The 19,375-nt window shown below is 39.1% G+C and overlaps 1 protein-coding gene across 1 annotated transcript in view; it reads right to left on the bottom strand.

The window, feature by feature from the left end:
• The window catches only part of oaz2a (ornithine decarboxylase antizyme 2a), a 10,175-nt gene extending 1,660 nt beyond the window's left edge, over positions 1-8,515 (bottom strand). The window contains 4 exon segments of the mRNA XM_020623590.1: positions 546-782; positions 2,977-3,057; positions 3,059-3,125; positions 8,314-8,515. Of these exon segments, the coding sequence (XP_020479246.1) occupies positions 546-782; positions 2,977-3,057; positions 3,059-3,125; positions 8,314-8,420 (492 nt within the window). The 5' untranslated portion in view covers positions 8,421-8,515.
• Positions 8,516-19,375: the final 10,860 nt, after the last annotated feature.

The following is a 19,375-nucleotide window of genomic DNA, read 5'->3' as shown; positions in this document are numbered from 1 at the left end:
ATGACATGAACACAGAGTCACTTTGTGAATGAAGGCAGAGGGAGCACTGATGACGCACACAAAGTTTTCTGTTTTTATTTTTTCCTCTACATAAGCCAAGTGCCTTTACACAATAGTGCAGTGGCGGCTGCTGAATGGCTCTGTGCCCTCAGCAGGCAAGGCTACTCTGTCCTGACATCAATTACATTTGGTGCACACTGGTAGCCTGAAACATTATGATACACAGCCTCTCACATACAAACAGCAGCAGAGTAGTGAGTATGTACCAATGGCTTTAGTGCAGTGGAAATGTACATTAAAATGAATACACCAACAGGTAAACTTGAAGAAAGTTCTGAGTTTGTACCAACAGCAAAGTTAAACAGCAGCACATCAGGCAACAGAGACTTCTTGGTAAAATATGATAGAATCAAAGTTAAATTAGCAGCTATTATAAGCTTGTTTTAAATAGCCTGGTTCTCATTGTGTGTTTAAGTAAAGAAAACTCATCGTTTTAAGAATTTACACTACACTGTAAACGCAGTCCCTTTCCCATTTAGTGATGACAAATGATTGATCTCCAATCCAGGAGCCATTTCAGTGAAAGGTATTAAAGCCATTCGTACTTACCCCTCCTTGCTCCCCTCCACCAGCGGCCCGGATGGGATCTCCAGAAAGAGGCCGTCTTCAGTTAGAGCTGTATCCCAGAAGGTCGAGCGACGTTCACTCAGCTGGTAGTGGAAGCGGAGAAGAGAGCAGTTCCCACTCACTAGAGCAGCCTGGGTCACCGTTAACTTCTCATCCTGGAGTCATAAAGGGAGGACACCAAAAAAAAGTTAGTCGACTCAATTTTATTTTTACAGCTTTAATGCTAAGATTTGTTTAGCACCAAATGAGACCCCCCCCCCAAAAAAAAAAGTTTGTAGTTTCCAGCTTTTACCATTACTTTGATCAGTGTAAAATGGGTCAGTGTGTATTAGACACCGCAGCAGTATAATCTTAAACTAATAAAAGCATGAATTATCTTCCAGATTCTTGAGTGAGGAAGGACTTTACCATATCAAGTAGCCAAAGTGGAAAAACAGCCCATTTTTACAACAGAATTGATCTCTTTGTCAATTTTTAGGTCACTGTCCAGGATCACCCCCAGATTCTTTACTGCTCATTTAAGATAAAAGGCTAGGCATCCAAGATTACAGCCAAAGCAACTGGGCCTGCCCAAGGTGCCAAACATAACACACAATCTTGCTTTCATTCAGAAACAAACAACAACAAAACAAACAAACAAACAAACAAACAAACAAACAAACAACTATGACAGCCAGAGCTTAATGTCTTTCAGACAGTTGAACAGAGACTGTGTGCATTACCCTCAAGGGCTGATTTGTTAGTCATCTGTATAGCAATGAAATTAAAGATTATTTTCCTATAACCGACCCCAGAGGGAGTGAGTATAGTGCCAAGGATAGAACCCTGTGGCAGGGACTCTTAAAGGCCTAATCCATAATTGGACAATATAAATTTGAGCTATATTCATGTACGTACTGGGAAAGTATGGACTATAAATGAAAGCAGCTCTGAAGTCGAAAGAGTGAAAAGAAGAAGTGGTCATGGTTGCAGAGGTATCTTTGAAACAGCAGCCCCGAGAATCACTTCAGCTGAGAGAGGCTGTACAGTACAGTTAACTGACTGCAGTATAGCAAACCAGAGCTTTTATTAACCTACTAACTTATTGATCTCCAGATATTTCGTCTGGGATGTAGTTTCACATTGACAGCTAGACACACGCTCTGGGTCAGTCATGTGAAGCCTGTTCGTCTGGTACATTATGTTCCTCCTTGCAGCAGTTCTTGCATTTACAGTCTAATAATTCAAAAATCAAGTGTTCGAGCAGCAACATTCATGTAAAGGTCTTGAAATAGTGAAGCAGACATGTAAAATAAATTATCTGCTTGTTAAGTGATGTCATAATATTCTGCTTCCGGTTCCAAACTTCGGTTCCTCCTCTCCATATGCCAGTGTTGTTTCTCAAATGGTTTCAATAGATCTGAATGCAAAAAAAACTACAGGTCAGCTGCCATTTTACGTTTCCTTGCAATGGGAAGGCGAAAAAGATATTGCCACAACTAATTAGATAAGTTACAGTGCTCTGTTTTGGTGCCTTGTAAAGCAAGCTGGCTAGTTAGCATTAAGTTAATGTAAACACTATACACTGACCCATTTTATACCGATGAAAACAGTAAAAGCTGGTAACTATTAAGAGTTACACAACTCGATATGTATATATTGGAATGAGGTTATACAAAGTGTAATAAAGACTGGTCATTATTATTACTAAAAGTAAATTTAAGTTCGATTGTGAACAAGAGTTCACGTCTATAGTTGTGGCCAAATCTGATAAACCGGTGACATTAGAAAGGTGTTGTTACTTGCACAAATGAGGACTTTAGTATGACAGTTGCAACTGATCTGAGTCACAATCTCAAATCCCTCGGGGACCATCAGTCACATGTCTGCGGTATGACCTGACGTGCATACGCAAACCAAACCAACACACAACAAAGGGACACAGCAGTTTATGCTTATGTGTTTGAGATACAGAAACTTAGAGAAACTGGTTCAACTTCCTGATGTTGTGTTAGGTATCCGTTAGTCTTTTTAAAAGCTACATAAACACAACCCATTAGCAAGCTGAGAGCGGTCCCTGATGGATGAAGCAATTAACACAATTTCCCAAGAGCTTACAAAGAATAAAAACAACACATGCCAACTCCCCCCCACAATGAATTACATCATCCATCTTTCTTTTAATGAAGTCCCAGACACATGCCCATCCAATGGTTTTGCTAATCACAGACGTTAAGGTGACAATTACGAACCCACCAACCACAACATCACCAGCACTCAATGTGGGTCACAAATGTAGATGTCACCAGTACACTTTCCAGATGTTGGACCACAGCTCTCGCTGCGTGTTGTGAAGTTGAGGACAGTCACCTTGTGTAGTAGCACGCTGAGAGAATGATCCCTGACAGTCCCTCGCCCACCCGGGATCTTCACCTGTGGGTGAGGGGCATCAGGAGCACCACAGAGGCCCCGGAGCCTGAGGGAGGGAGCTGGGCAGCAAAGACCCTGCTAAACAGGAACTGTAGGGTGAGAGATGCATCTGTTAGTGTTTCAGATTATCTCACAGAATCCCATCCTCTGTCAGATACTTTTTTAAAAATAATTATTTTAGAGAAAGTTTCTCAAAATGTAACAGTCCCAACAGCATGGCCACTGTAGCATCTCTGCAACATTTTAGTCTGTTATTGTGGAAAAACACAATTTAGACCAGTTTTAGATTAACTTACTGCTATCAATGAGCAACCAACATTAAACTGTTTTTAAATTTCATTTCATACAAAGGAACAGGCCTCTCGAGTTCTGGTTTACAGTGACATTTCCTAAGAAGCTTGAATGAAGAACAGCATTCATTGTGACACACCAGCCAGCTATAAGCTGCCAGTCTAAACTCTGGATGCTGTTGGTGTTGGCTCCTTCCAAAGCTGTTTAGAAGCCCATCCCCCATTTCAAGATTAGATCACAGTAACTACAGCCCTCAGTCCAGGCCAATTTGTCCCTCATCAAATTTTAATAAGACCTACTGAGGAAAATCTTAAACATAAAAGCAGAGAGCGCCTATTGCAGCTGAATCGGCTGCATTTAACTTTAGTGCGTTTCTAAGAAAACTCCACTGGGCATCTTTATCTCAAGTACACAGAACTGCTACTGATGTAAACCCTTGAGCCCGTTACCTCACTCACAGTCACAGGTTAACTTAATTTAACATGCCATTGTAAATAGCAAACATAAAACACCTGTGACAACACACACATCCACCTCTGCAGTATAGAGGACAAATAGAGGGATTTAACATGGTAATATAGTTTGCTTGTTTGGTTAGCTACCTTTGTGCAACTTGCAGCTTCTCAACAGCTCATCTAAACATAACCAGGGACAAAGTGTAAACACAGCTCCTGTTTCAATTTATTACTTTGAGCCATATTGTGAAGAGTTTACTAGACAATCAGCAGAAGTAGCACAGCAACTGTAGCCCAGTGGCCTGGTCACATATTTACAAGTTTGTCCAACCCTGTGATCACAATTCAAATCCTAATGCATAAACAAAGGGAAAAAAGTCAATAGGCATGTGATGTGAAACTCTGCTAATTATTAAATTACTTATGCCAAGTTTCAGTCCACTGACTAAGGAGAATCCATCAAAAGCTGTTTATGATAAAAGGTAGAGATGGTGGTTCTTTTCGGAACCATTTTTTGTTATACATCTTTAAATTCTCTTTTCATCCCAATAGCAATGAATATATTAAATGCACTGACAAAGAAAATTCTGTCATCTGTGGCAGCAGCAGGGCTGAAAAAAACCTGACCAATAATTTTTCTTGTCCCAAGTAAAACCATTGGATACCTACCCATCTGTCAACCTACTTCCTACTTGCACTCAATGTGGGAGCCAAGAGTCTCCCACAAGGCCTTGCAGATGCAGGCAGATTTGTTACCGCTGTTTTGATAGCTAAAGCTAACGAGCTATGGCAGAGAAGGTGCCCAGAGCAGCTTGTTGGGTTTTTTTCCCCATGATCCCTAACCCTATCTTCAAAGCCTATTCCTATTCATAAATGCATTCCTAGAGTTCTTGGTGGGTTGTGCATGTGATGAAAGGCATGCTTCATAAACATGGTATGCAAACACCTGTGCAAATAGCCTGCAAGCACTTTCCGGAAAACCCATCTTCAGCGTTTTGAGTTACAGTCGTGCATCTCAAACCAGGCATGAGGGCAGCTAGCCGATGTTGCCAGACAGGCTGATGACACGGGCCTGGTCACCAGGTGCAGGGATTCTCAGTTTGTTCAGCTTTCACTTGACAAAACACTCTCCCTTGGTTGATTCAGATCCATATCCATCTCTGAGATACAACTGCACATTAACACATTATTCTGCTGCCTAATACTGCACCAGGGATTGGGGAGGGACGTGCTGTGCCAAAGTTTCCCAGATGACCAGACAGGTAACCTGGATGACTTGATCTGCATGGTTACAAGCCAAGAGGGTGAGCAATGGAAAACAAAGCTCACTGTGCCTGGCCTGCTCACTTTGCAGCAACAACTGCATGCAACACTTCATCAGTTTCTTGGTTCTTAATTATGCAGAGACATAAGCGCTGATGCATCAGAAAATGGAGAAACCTGGACTTCCCCTTTGCCTTGACTTCTTTAAAATAGCAGCTGTCTATCATTCTGCCTGGTTTTTCAATATATGAAATAACCACATTTATATAAGCTTACCATAGAATTTGTATGATAAACAGCAACTACCTCAGTAAAATAAATGTAATAAAGATGAACATGGACTATTTTCTTCTGAAATGCAGTAAAGTACAAATTAGCATAAAACAAAACTATTTTGTACTGAAGTAGTAGTTGTTCTAAAGAACTGTTACATTCCACCCGACTTACTGTTAAAACTGAGGAAAAAAAAAACAAAAACTGCTAAATAACTAAAGTATATGAACATGGAAAGCAGTACCCAGTAAGTATTAGTGCAAAATATACCAGAACCTCCTCTAATGTACAGTTTAACTTCATGTGTTCCACAGAAACAAATGCAGACAGTATGAAGGACATAGATTGAGGAAGAGATAAGTATACATGTCATGATGTCAAGACCTGCTCCCCCCTTTCAGAGACCAAAAAAAGAGCCTGTCCTTGATGGAAATGCCAGCTTGTTTTGAAAGGCAGTGCTCGTCCTCTGACATTTAAGCCACATTCTAAGCAGCTCTCCCTGAAACCCCCCTCATTCCATGATGCCTCTCCATCTGAAGTTGTGGACTTTAGCCCCCTACCAGATCACCCTAAAAACAGAATGTAGGTTATATTTAAAAGGCGGTCAATTAGATGAGTGAAATAAACTTTGGGCACCAACGTGAAGGTCAAAGACACTCACAAGCCTGAGCTGTATTAATATGTCAGCAAGGATTTAATCATTTACATGTTGCAGTGAAACTCAAAGATGCCAAGTGCATCATCTTCCAGTTCAAATAGGAGAGGAAATATGTGCAAGAAGCTTTTTTTAAAAGATATTTTTAAAGGATGAATGCTCCACTGCCAGTTTGTTCTTCCTGAGCTGTGAGTTGTTTTGAGAACTGATTGAGGCAAGTTGTTTCAGGGGATGAATGGTCTTGGTTGGTCAAGCTGCTGAGGCAGAGTTTGACCAACAGCAAAGAAATACATGACGCAACCAAAACAGGAAGCACTCCAGCAGGATCTCCAAGAACATCCAAAGACAAACAAACTGCTAATACTTTAATTTTAAAGATGTGGAGACAGAAACAGGAAAAGCACATGTGCTCTGAACCTCGAGTATGGACAGACATATCCCTGTCAAAACACACTGCTCTGTTGCCTGGACCCACACTACGGCTGGTCAGACACACACAAAAGACAACAAAAACAACTTGGAACCTGCTTTAGAACTTTGTATGCAGGATTATTATTGACTGCAGATTTCACCTTAATCAGAATACAACCAATACATTGGCAATGTCCTAAGATTTAGTTTATTACAGATATACTGGTATTTGTGGTTGTATTGCCAGAAACTGTAAAACACAAATGCCCAAGATGTGTGTGAGGTCATTTACAGTGACTTTATTAGCGCTCTGACTTTTACAGCCCTATCAGCTGAACGCATCAACTTGTCTACATTAGCATGGTTGCATAACCCTCTCTCCGTTGCTGATTCTCTCTCACTTATCAATGGAATCTGTGTGTGCGCGCGCGTGTGTGAGCAGTACAGGGGTGCATTCACACAGAAATAGCTGGATTATCCAACCAGAGCTACCTGAGTGCAAGTGGCTTGCATACTGATCTTTTTAGTGGTTGCTGTGGATGCTGGAAGATTTAGGAAGTGCTGCTGAATTTTTCCGCAATTATACCAAAACCTCAACTGTGATGACAAGATTCAGCTGACATCCGAAAATGTCAACCTCAGCTTTTATCAACTGCAGGCAAGGCTGTGATGGGAGCAACACAACAGACCTACAAGTGATTAATGACTTGTAAATTGGGCTGAAATTAATGCATCATTTAGAAAATTATGTCCACACATGAACAAAGGCTCAGTTTTGGCACTGCACCAGTCTTCTTCATTAATGCATTAAATTGAGCTCCATCTCCCTGCATGTACAGTAAACCCACAGAGAACAAATACATGGCCCATGTCTGCTTTTGTGCAGAGCCAACAATGATAATAAAATCAAAACAAAAACCCCCATGCAGGCTACAACTTATTCATGCAATCGCTCACAAAATAATTTTGGTCCACTTATCATAACATAAAAGACAAATACAACCACAGTGACATCAGATCCCTATAGGGCTACTGTAGTGGTGAAATAAGAGAACATGCCATAATGCCACTACTGGTAGACACACTGTAAACGAAGGTTATAAATTGGAATCGTAAAAGCTAATAAATACAGCACTGCTTTGCTCAGTACAGCACGTACACAGTGATAGAAAAGCCTTTACTAAGAAACTATAATTATAGCTGCAACTATTCAGTTTAACTCTAACTCAGTTTACAATAATATAAACAGGGGAAAATATCAATTGATTTCAGTTAATATTAGAAATTATGATTTCAGATGAAGTAATGAGTGCATTTTCTCAACCAGGCCTTAATTGCTTATGAATTAACTTCTTCACTGCTGCAACAATCTGTCGTTTAGTCAATCAATGGAATAATGACCACCAATTCTGACAAATCTACTGAAGCCCTACTCAGCAGAGATATTGTCTTTTCCAGTTTCTCAGATGTAAGAATCTACTTTTCTCTTTCACATTTTGTAAAGGACAAGAATGTTGATCTTTAGGCTTAAGACCATTAAACAAAATAAGAAATGTGGAGACACTTTGCATTCTGGGATTTTGTGTTGTGCAGCCATTTTATAGCCCAAATAATTATGTATTAAAAAACTCAAACTGATAAAATGTAATGGTTGGTTGCAACCCCAATTTTTACTATTTGGATAAAGAAGAAACAACTAGGAAGGAGATGATACTTCATCAAAACATACTACAAACTAGAAAATGTGTGGAGAGTTGAGATTTGCAAAGATTCCCTCATACTTTACGAGCTTCCATTGAGCTTTTCACAACACTTTACAAACGTATTTCATAGTAAATGAAAAGAGACAAAATTATTAAACAACAGCAGTTTGTTTATAGATGTTTCTAGAAAAACATTAACCCCAGCGTTAGCATCCATTTCTCCTACCTTTCCTCGGTGTTCAGCATGATAGTTTCGAAGAAACACAAGTCTTTACGTTTTTGCCAGTCAAAACAATTACTATAAAATAAAAATTCAACAGAAAAATTTACCATATGTAAACTGAAACTAAACTTTTCAACGTCCCTAGGGTATATGTTTGCAAAGAAAAGCACGAACAACACATCACAACAACAACTCTACAGCTACAGCAGCGAGACAGGGAATTTATACCAGCAGTGAGGCATTGTGGGTAAACTACGTCAGAGCGTGATTTTTTTTTTTTTTATTTTTTTTTTAACAGTTTAAAAAAATGAAAAGAAAGCAAACGATCTCTCCTATAAAAACCGTCACAGCAGCATTTATATGATAATTATGTCTGGACCTTTTACGTTACGTGTAACGTTAACGTGTAACTTTACCAGACTTTGTGATAGTTTTATTTAAGTTATTGCACTATTCCTATAACATTCATAATCTACATTCAGAAAACGTAAAACTAACAACAGACACACTGTACTAGGCAGTGGTGTTGCACATACATCTGGACTACACATCTATTGTCATGCCTGTACAACTTAACAACTGAATTAACAAGACATGGACCTGTAGTAGTAAGAAAATATGCACAAAATAATATGCAAAAATAAAAATAAAAACAAGCCACCTCCTGAAAGTGAGCACAAAGCTACTTTCTTCTTCTGTCTCTGTGCCCCCATTGGGTAGCTTATGGCCCGGACTCTCAGTGGGAAACTGAACACAGACCCAGTTATGTAAGGAGAAATGGAAAAGAGCCTCTGTGTCAAACAGATTATCAGATTAGAATCAAGACAGCAGCCCAGATACTTGATCGTGGCACATCTCAGCATTAATGTTGGTGGTCCAGCTTGTCAGGGTAAGCCACCATAAAACAACATCCTTTTGATTTAACAGTGAGTGAGGAGTTTGTTTTATGTTAATGATGACAGTAGTGCCCAGAGGATAAGCTTCTTTGTTTCTGGAGCTACAATCTACTCTAAATCTTAACATTATGGATATCTTCCTCACATCTTAATCTCAAAATTTAGAAATCCCTCTTAAGTTCAAATGTATGTTATGAACTATGTCTTCCCTGTTTATATCTTTAATAAGGAAAATCAGAAAGTTGGATATTTCTGTTTCACAAGGACTGCACCACTGTAGAATGTTCCCTTATAAAACATCTTTCTTTGCCAGATTTAGAAAGAGCACAGCCAGATGTCAAGATGTCACTGTGAAAATGTTTTTAGAAGAGAACATTCTGTAGTGTTTATAAGTTCCGGGGAAACAGAAAGTATCTACAGTACTTCATGATGCAACACCTGGACATGAAAGATATGTATGTTTTGCACAGCAATTGCTGTTTTCAGAAATAACCAGTGGTTGATGAAATATACAGATCATTTACTATAGTGAAACTACCAATACAAGAGTGTAAAATACCCTATTATAAGTAAGAATATGCATCAATGTACTTAAGTAATAGTATATTAGTATGATCTGCAAAATGTACATGAGTATGTATGTAAACATAGTTACTTTCCAGTGCTGGAAATTACCACCTTAATGCATGTCTTTATAGAGACAAGTGTCTTAAACAATCATACAAGGATGAGCAGCTAACAAATAACAAATTAGACTTGAGGTGATGTATAGATTGGACTTAGGAGAGCTGTCATTCAGTGAGGAGGTTTAGGCTATTTATAGAGAAGATGAGAAAACATATTAGGACTCCAGACAGGAAGACAGGAGGAGGCAAAAACCTCATTTCCCCTAACGACTGCTATTTATATGTATTCCCTGAAGGTTAGAGGCATTCACTACTGATTCAGTTCAGATACTGTATTTGTTCTGAATAAAACAAACATTGGTAATGACAAGGAATAAACAGATTAGACTGATTCATGGATTAATACCTAGCACGCATTAGCACTAACAGCATGCAGCCAGAGTTTTTTTTTTTTTATATGTTTTGTCCATAATTACAACAGTTTAAAAATGTCCAAGAATTGATTTCTTTCAATTAACTGTATAATTTTTGTTTTAAATACCATACTACATGTATTTGCATATTGTTAAATAATCATACACCTATTTGATTTTGCTATTATTTGCTCACCTGTGTTATTTCAGTTTATCCTGATGGCAACACATACTAATTTTTATTATTGGCAGTCCAACCAGTAGTTGAAATATTTCAGCTTGGACCACAGTGGCAGACTGAGCAATGAACTGACAGGGAATGCAAGGTTATGACAACAAACATATCACATTCCAAAATACATGGAAACTCAGACAGCATTCAGGGTTCACTGATATCTATCTGAAACTTTTTGACTTAAATGTTCCAGATGGCACCTTTTGAACAGCTTATGTTAAGTTTTTGTAATCACCCGGTCAAATATAGAATCAGCAACATAAAATTTAACCAGCAACACAAAACAAATCAATTTCTTCCAAATCAGAGAATCAGTCCTTTGTTTTAATGTTTGCAGCAGGCGCAGCAGCAAAGAAAATGCAATATGAGCCTGTCCTGAATCTGAAGTGAACAGACCATCTCAGTTTCCATGACAAACCATCCCTCAGCTGCCCTTCATGAACTCTAGGGTCGCACGTGAGACTGTGGCTGAAAAACAAAAGGTCTCTCGTATTTCAACCAGCCGCTTCGATGTTGTTTGAGGCCTACACCACTGACCTGGGATTTATTTCACTCCTCACTCTGAAGACAAAAGACAGATTGTGTGAACAGCATGGGAGACTCTATCTCTGCTTTGAAGACAAAATGTTCAATAGCAGCTCAGTGAGGAATGAGTGTTGAAAACTGTAGCTAAGGGTGCATCCACCTGCTGTTGCCAGATGTGGAAGTCTCCTAATACAACAGCCCCAGTCTGAGCTGTTATATCAGGGCCAAACCATCCAATCTATTACAAATGTATTAGTTCATTTAAAACATTTCTGTGCAAGCATTCCTCTGTCTCTACCTTTTCTTTTAAAGGTCCGGGCATTAGAGGGTCTAGTGAGATTTAAAACAAACAGACACCATAAGCCACTCCCATCGTGTCCTGTTTCCTAGCAACAACACAAGAACCATACTTATTAGTCATTTGGACTGATGGTTAAGCCAGGGGAGTTTCATGCTGATCCAACTGTGAGTCAAATAACACTGCCAATGGGAGAAACCTCTGAAAATTTAATCTATACTCAAAACTTCTAAAATGGAACAAACACATAGCACCCATGGCATGTGCACTGCTAACGGTGCGACAATGCAATGCATTGGACTGTATAGATTAACATCTCTACATGTGTCAGGTTTGAAGCAATAATGATGATAAGTGTCTGAAAACTCAATGTAGCTGCATCTTATTTGAATGTTGTGGTTTTATCTGAACAAAGGCATGTCTCTGAAATATTTATTCTGTTTATAAGAACATGACCCCAGAGTGAAGCACTGCAGGAACACAGCTGATCACATTTTGGGAATCATTTTACCTCTGCTGAAGCAGTATAAAGACAATGTTTCCTTGTATACACACCATACTAAAAAACATACATGTGTTACATAGGAGGGAAACCATCAGAACTGGAACACTGATTTCTGAATATACTGGCTTCAGGTTTCACACTTGCAGCGAACCTGCCTCTATTACAAAACACAATCAAAACAGGAATAAAGAAAAAGGCTAATGTATATGCATCTCTATGTGACTGTACAAGTGAGCTGTGACAATCCCTGGACAAACTCTTGATCCAACTGAAGTTTCCATTGTTCTTCTCTTACAGTGGCTCTCAGTCTGGGGGAGGAAATGTTGAGTTACTTATGCAGGTTAAATACAAACACTCAAAAGTTGTTGGGTTTTTCTCTATAACACTGTAAGGTCTAGACCTTACTATGTAAAATGGCCTGAGATAATTCTTGCCGTGAATTGGTGCTATACAAATAAAAGAAGAATTGAACTGGATGTCAGATTTTAATAGTTAGTTTAATAATTATCCTATTTGCTTTCTCCACATCCACTGCCATAAATCTCAGTCTGAACAACTGATCCAACTAAAACCGGATTCTTGTGATCTCGTGACAACAAGACAGTGAATGTGAGTTTGGATGGGAAGGGCTCACTGCTGTTTGCCAAGTCCTTAATGGAGGACATGGCCATGATGATGATGATGATAGTGATTGTTGGTGAGCGATCAACAATGGAATCGGTTGTGTAAGCATCCACAGGAAGGAGAGGTTGTTCTTCAGATGATTTGTGAATGTTTATGTGTACTTTTGTGAGTCACAGATGCTGTTTATACAGAGCAGCTTACTGTGTTGGGGCGTGGATGGATCCTTGTTGATGCTATATGGCCTTCCTCTCTACATCTAAGAATAATAAACATCACACCATGTCCTGATATTACATTCCTCAGAGAAGTAGAAAATAGATGTAAACTTCATTATACCACTAGAAATTTTCAAGCACACAATTGTAAAACTGCACTTTTACTTACTCTATTTGTAGCATGCAGTAAAAACAACCCGATTTAATGACACTGAAGCATTGCAAACTTAAAATGTGGCTTTTTCTGTGTAAAGTTTAGCCTGATTCTAAAATAATGGCATGTCCATTAACATAACCTACATACAAACTACATTTACCACCTTGCCAACCAATCAAGTTTCAGTCTACATACAGTTCTGTTCAGAATCATGTTGATAAAATGTTTAAGGAATTTAATAAAAGATTAAGTGTATTTAATTTGAAGAGATTCCCTCAAGGTGTTCCTGAGACATTGCATACACAAGAATGAGATGGATGTGAAGTCACAGTGACCTTGACCTTGACCAGTGTTAGGTATTTTTAGTCAGATAGAAAGTGGATAGATACTTTATGTATTAGAAATGTTTAGTGGAGATAGGATGTCTAGTTAGACTGTTAAATGCTTAGTCATGCTTATGAGTTTCTACAGGGTACATCTGGTCAAGGATAACTAGAGAGAAGAGTTGATGACTGTCAGCAGACAGGTTTAAACTAGTCAGCCCGTGTGATGAGAGGGGCAGCATGGGCATGACGTTTCTGTGTAGTATGGGGCTAGCCCAACCGAGGGGATATAATGTATAGGCCTGGTGGGTTCAGGGTCTTTCATCTTACATCTGCCTGCGAGCAGTTTGGAGGTGCAAGATACCTGAGCGTGTAATGTTAATTTTACCTGTGATCCTTTGAATAAATCAGCACTGTTTTGAAGTTACTTGGACTGTCTCGTCTCTCAGAGTTAGCATGGTAGCAAGGACTGGGTCCTACACCAGCAAAATCTAATCAGTTCATCCTTGAGACATTTGTGCCAAATTTGAAGAAATTGCCTCAAGGTGTTCCTGATATATTGCATTCACAAATGGACAGACAGATGGACAACCGGAAAACTCAAATCAAATCAAACATCCTCCAGTGTGAATGTGGAAGTATTTTCAGTATACAGTGTCACGTGACTTCCTCCTCTCTTCCCATCATAATTACTACAGCTGCTAGACTTACCTATCAATAAAATGTAGCTATGGTTCATCATAATCTGCCTGCAGAGATGACCTGTGGGATCTTCTTTTTTTTCTGGAGGACAGTCTGTTCAAAACTGTCTACTTAAACAAAGTGCACTCTCAGACCATCACAGAGCAGAAACAGTGCTGTGAATGTAGACGTATGGTTGTCCTGACGTTGGTGAGGTGCCCTGACTGCAAGAACTACGTATTTAAATGGGTAATCTCTCTTATGGCTCTATATCTAACTGCTGAAGCCTTAAGAGCCAACAGAGCTGCTCTTTCAGCCCTTATTACATAAGACCTGCTGTCCCATTTACACTCACCATTCTATATGTACCCTACACTGAACTAAGTGGAAAGACCAAGAAGACTTTTAGTGTAAATATCACAAGTTATAGGGTCTTACTTCAGTAAGTGGGCTCATAAATATTACATTAGGCACTCAGACACACATTCCTCCTTCTCTGTTGCACACAAACACAAGGTCCATAGCTGGAAGAGCTACAGTAAGATAAATGTACTCTTACACAACCCTGTCAATTAGTTGGTCAGCATAATCTACCAAACAACGGTGGACAAGCAGGAGTGCAGCAGCACCTTTATTGTCTATGGAAGAGCACTTAACTATGTCTCCATGCCAGAGCTTTATCGGTTTATCATGTCCCCAAAAATGTGCACCCAGACTGGAGGGAAATAACGTTAATTAGTCAAGTGTGCTGCACTGAGTGTACAGAGCATTAAGGCCACCTGGCCTGCACACAGCAAAGTACAAAGCTGTTATCCCTTGTGATTTTACTTATTAACTATGCTTTAATTTTAATCTAAAGCTGATCAAGAGGTGATGAGGTAATGATGAAAACTTGGAGAAAACTTCACAAATGCACAAAGGAAGAACTATTTATATAGTTTCCTTAATTTAATTTTGTACAAAAAATGTTCAAGAAACTGCCGCAGAAAAGTAGTCAAATATTAATAAGTAGCAGTTTTGTTATATAAATAACAATAGCTTCTTGTGACCCCTTGTAACAGGGTGTATGTATGTCACTTCTCATACTTTATTTTAATTAAGTTCAGATGCCTGAAGAGATAAAACTATCCAATAGTTCACAAGAAAACAAGGATAACAGTCAATAGCAATGTTAGCGGCTCTGTGAGGAAGTATTATGGCCCAGCGGTGCCGGAGCTACATGCTAACATCAGCATGCTAACATGCTCACAACGACAATGCTGACACAAAGATGTTTAGCAGGTATGTTTACCATTTTATCCACACAGTTTAGTGAGTTAGTATGCTAGCATTTGCTAATTAGCACTAACAGCTGAGGCCTATGGGAATGCTATTTGTTTTGCAGGTATTTCATCATAAACTAAAGATTGCACAACAGAATATTTGACCCGTTGATGTTTCCAAATGAAATATCAGAGGATTAGTAATGTTAATGTAAGTTCACCCTAAGAGGGACATGAGTATTTGTACCAGATTTTCATGACAGTCCGTTTAATAAGTATCAAGCAATTTCTTTCAAAACAAAAACAAACAAAAAACACAACAAAAAGACAGAGACAGAGAGTCTTTCACGTAATTCCCATGTAAGACAATGGAGACCCAGCAGAGCCAACCTAATTTAGCACACAGTTGTGGCCTTGTTGCACTGTCTTCCTGTTCAGAGCAGTGAGCAAGCAGTAACTCTGGAGGAAGGGCAGGAGATCGTGGGAACCGGCATGACACTGCAGCCTCAGCCACGTCCCAGAGAAAGCTCCCTTCAGAGAACAACATGATAAACTGTGCACACTGCAAAGGAGGGGGAAAGAAACCAGAGAGGAAACTGGGGAACAATGAAGAAATGGATGTGACAGTGCTTCTCAGCTATTGGTCTGGGTGGGAACTCAAAAGTTTGTTGTACTGGAGTCAGAGCCTGCCTTTCTCAAACTCACTGACAAAAAACAAGGTCCAGTTCCCATGGTGACCTTTCCCACTGCTGCTTGTATTGTATATTTATATTTCACTTGTTGAACTGCTTCCGCTCTGACTCGTACACTGCATGTTTGTGTTTCCTTATCTTTGTGGACATGCTTATGGCTGTTGTTATTCAGGCCTTTTAGCTGCAAAGATTTTTATTTTGTTGGGATCCATCATCAAATGGGGTCAGGGAAAGTATGGATTTTTAAAAAATCTTCTATTATTGATTACAATACCTGATGTTAGAAAGAGACTACCAGCTGTAATTATATAGCACAATCATAATATGTCACTGTCAAAGTCACTTTCATGTCCTTCCAAACAGGTCTGTCAGAATCAATGGTTTGGCAGGGCCAGGAATATTTGATAGTTTACTTACTGTTATTGATCCAAATATCCTTGTGAATAGCTAAAGGTTGATAGAACATTTTCCTCTGTCATAAATCTTCATTTTTGCTTCAGTGAGTCACATTGTTGCATTGGGGTCCTTCATTACCATGAACGTGTATTTTGTTGTTTGACTCTATCCCCACATTCACTGTTCTGCTGCCATACACAGTCGCTACAGCACCAAATACGTGTTAATCTGCATTTTACGGTTAAGTTTCCTAATCTCTCATGTTGCTGTTGTTGCTACCCTCCATGCAAAGGAGTGAGAGGCAAAAAAAGAAAATCACAAAATCGCATGAATTTGGATCTGACCATTCTGTCTGATCATATATGGAAGTGGCCTAGATCAGATTTGGAAAAAAATCTAATTTGGTCTGATCACACGCCCCTAAAAAGATCAAATCTGGTTTTGGATCACTTCAGTAGATAATGTGAACGTAGTTTATGAGAGTGGTCAGACTGAGTCAAAACAGTAAAGTTGCAGGCCTTATATTCAAAACAATGAGCTGAAAAATGTCAAAATGTTCCTCAGAGCTGAAGTGAACTAAAGAGTCGAGTGATATCTAACTGTGACTTTGTCACTGTGGGTGATCCCTTTCACATTACACAGCTATTTGATATTGATTAGTGCAGTTTTAAGTTAACAGGTAACAGATGCAGAACAGATGGAGTCTAAATATTTTCTAAAGCCACTTTTCTAAAGTCTTTGTTGTAAGAGGACATTTATATCATGTGCTAAAGTGAAATATATTGTATTGACCTTCAAAGAATCCACGTCTAAAAAATGTCATATATTAAACAATCATAAAGGATACACCTGTCCTATATCTACTACACTCAAGCTAAAGAAATAGAGACAAACAGCCTGAAATTAGGCAGGATGTGGATGTTTGGTCCTTTACTGTTACCATACCTCCACGCTTCATGTTGTGCTTCTGCCCAGTGCTCTTTTAATCTCACTGACAAAGCCTCTTGCAGGGAGCTATGCCAGATATGTCCGGCCTGTCGCGGCTTTTCCAGCAAAGCCAGTAAGTTAAGAATAACACAGTTTTACCGGACAATCCCCAATTGCCACAAACAAGGCCAAACTGAACAGCAGAGGGTTTATCCAAGACCCCGGATGTGCCGACTCCAGGGAATTCCATCCATATTTTCCTTCTGGTGAGTCACTAAATGCCTGGGTGAATCTGGGCAAAACAAGGACCGCAGAGATCCAAACTGCAAAATAAAACATACATTACAAAAAATGTGAGGTGGTGAGTGGAGAGTACTTGGGTGGTCACTTATTTGGTGAGTGGTATATTGCTATTGTGGGAGTTTTGTTTGTTTCTGCCCTTGGCTCCACACTGTGCTGCCCTTCTCCTCCTCCTTCACCTACTTTATTTAGCAGGACCAGCAGATAATTTTATTAAATAGTAGTAAAACTGCTTGAAACTGCTCGATTTGGATATTCCGACCACTGAGTTTCTATAATAGAAATGTAACCTTCCTATTTGGGTGCTAGACTCAGGATACAATGGCAAGGCCTGGACAAACATTTATGAACACATTCCCTCGCCCACAACTGTTCCCATGGCCTCTATGTTTCCAGACACTACTTCTAAAAATGGCCACATTGGAATCAATTACACCAAATTACATCAGTTAGTATCAGGGGTGTGGGGGAGGAATCCTGAACATTTGATGTGGCCTAGAGCTAAACAGGGTAGCTGTAAACTACTGAAAACATTATAGCTTTTATGTCATAACAGCTTATTAAAATCCAAAGGAATATTTATGTCCCTGATTATCTTACAGAGATAGTATTTTTCTCACATGGCTAATATACTTTAGCAGCACCCACAAATTATGCTGTGCACTGTTTATGCACAATGACAAACATTTTATTGATGCAGTTCACTCTGCCATTCTATAATATATTGTAATGCTTATTTAGTATGAAAAAGCAGATCAATCTTATCTGGAAACTAGTGCAAACCAGGTGAATATTCAGTATAACCCAGTCAGACAAAACAACCAGCCCAGTAGAACGTACCGTACAGATTTTAGAATAAGCCCGAGAGCATCAAGAAGATTAGACAATCACAGGAAGGTGCATTTCTAAAGTCCACATTCTTTTCTATGATTGGTAACATTAACCATGCTGTTGTGGACAAAAACAGGACAGCAGAGGCCAAAACTAATTGTGATGATTCTTATTTAAACTGCTTTCTGTCTCCAGTGGTAATGTGTGGTAGAAGTGAAACAAACAAGTGGAAAGTCAACAAAAATGTACAATTCCTCATTTTACTGCGGTAAAATCACATGTGAAACCACAACCAGGGAATGCCTGTGGGTCTGCTGAGGAGCTGTGTGAGGGTGCCCTCTTTAGTCCAATCCGCAAATTATTCTTTTATTTTTAAATCACTTGATACTTTAATGGAAATGTATTAAAAAATAAACCATTTTTTGCACATACAGTGAGTTGGTGCCATCTGATCTGTTGACCTTCAACACCAAGTGTGGAGACAAATTGAAACTTGTGTTTCCAAAAGGGAAACAGCACCCTTAGTGGTCACAGGAAGAATTGCCTCTAATTGTGAGTTGATACAAAAAAGATGCAGACTTCAGGGTTCTCACAACTCATAAAATCCAGTTTTTAACACTAAACATCCACAGATTCTGTCTGAATAAATCATCAAATACAGCTTAACAAACTGAAATTCTTCAGCTATAAAAGGTGAAGCCAACACCAGTGGTGGAAAGTCAGTGATTGCATTTAATCAAGAACAGGTTGAGGTACTTGCATTTTGAGTATTTCTCTTTTCTGTATTTTTACTTTGTACTCCAAATGCTTTTATAAGATGATACTTTTATTACTTCTGCCAGGGAGGTTATGTTTTTGGTTTTGTATGTTTACCGGTTAGCAGGGTTATAGACAAACAGCTGGATGGATCATAAGCCTACTTTGTACAGTCACTGGTGTGGACCAACCTTAGAAATTATTAAATTTTGGATGAAAAAGGTCAAAGGTCAAGGTCACAAAAAATTTCACAGAATCGCCATCTTCAACATGGGGCAAAATTTAAATAATTCATATCTGTCAAGTTATCGAAATCATATAATTGAAATATGTAGGGTGGCAACGTCACCACATTTCATCTGGATCTGACAGCCACTTAAAGTGAACACTGAAACCACCTTTT

This window comes from Monopterus albus, unplaced genomic scaffold (assembly GCF_001952655.1).
Source record: "Monopterus albus unplaced genomic scaffold, M_albus_1.0 scaffold7.1, whole genome shotgun sequence".
NCBI lineage: Eukaryota > Metazoa > Chordata > Actinopteri > Synbranchiformes > Synbranchidae > Monopterus > Monopterus albus.
The sequence above is the reverse complement of the archived record's forward strand: the minus strand, read 5'-3'. Positions and strand labels throughout refer to the sequence as shown.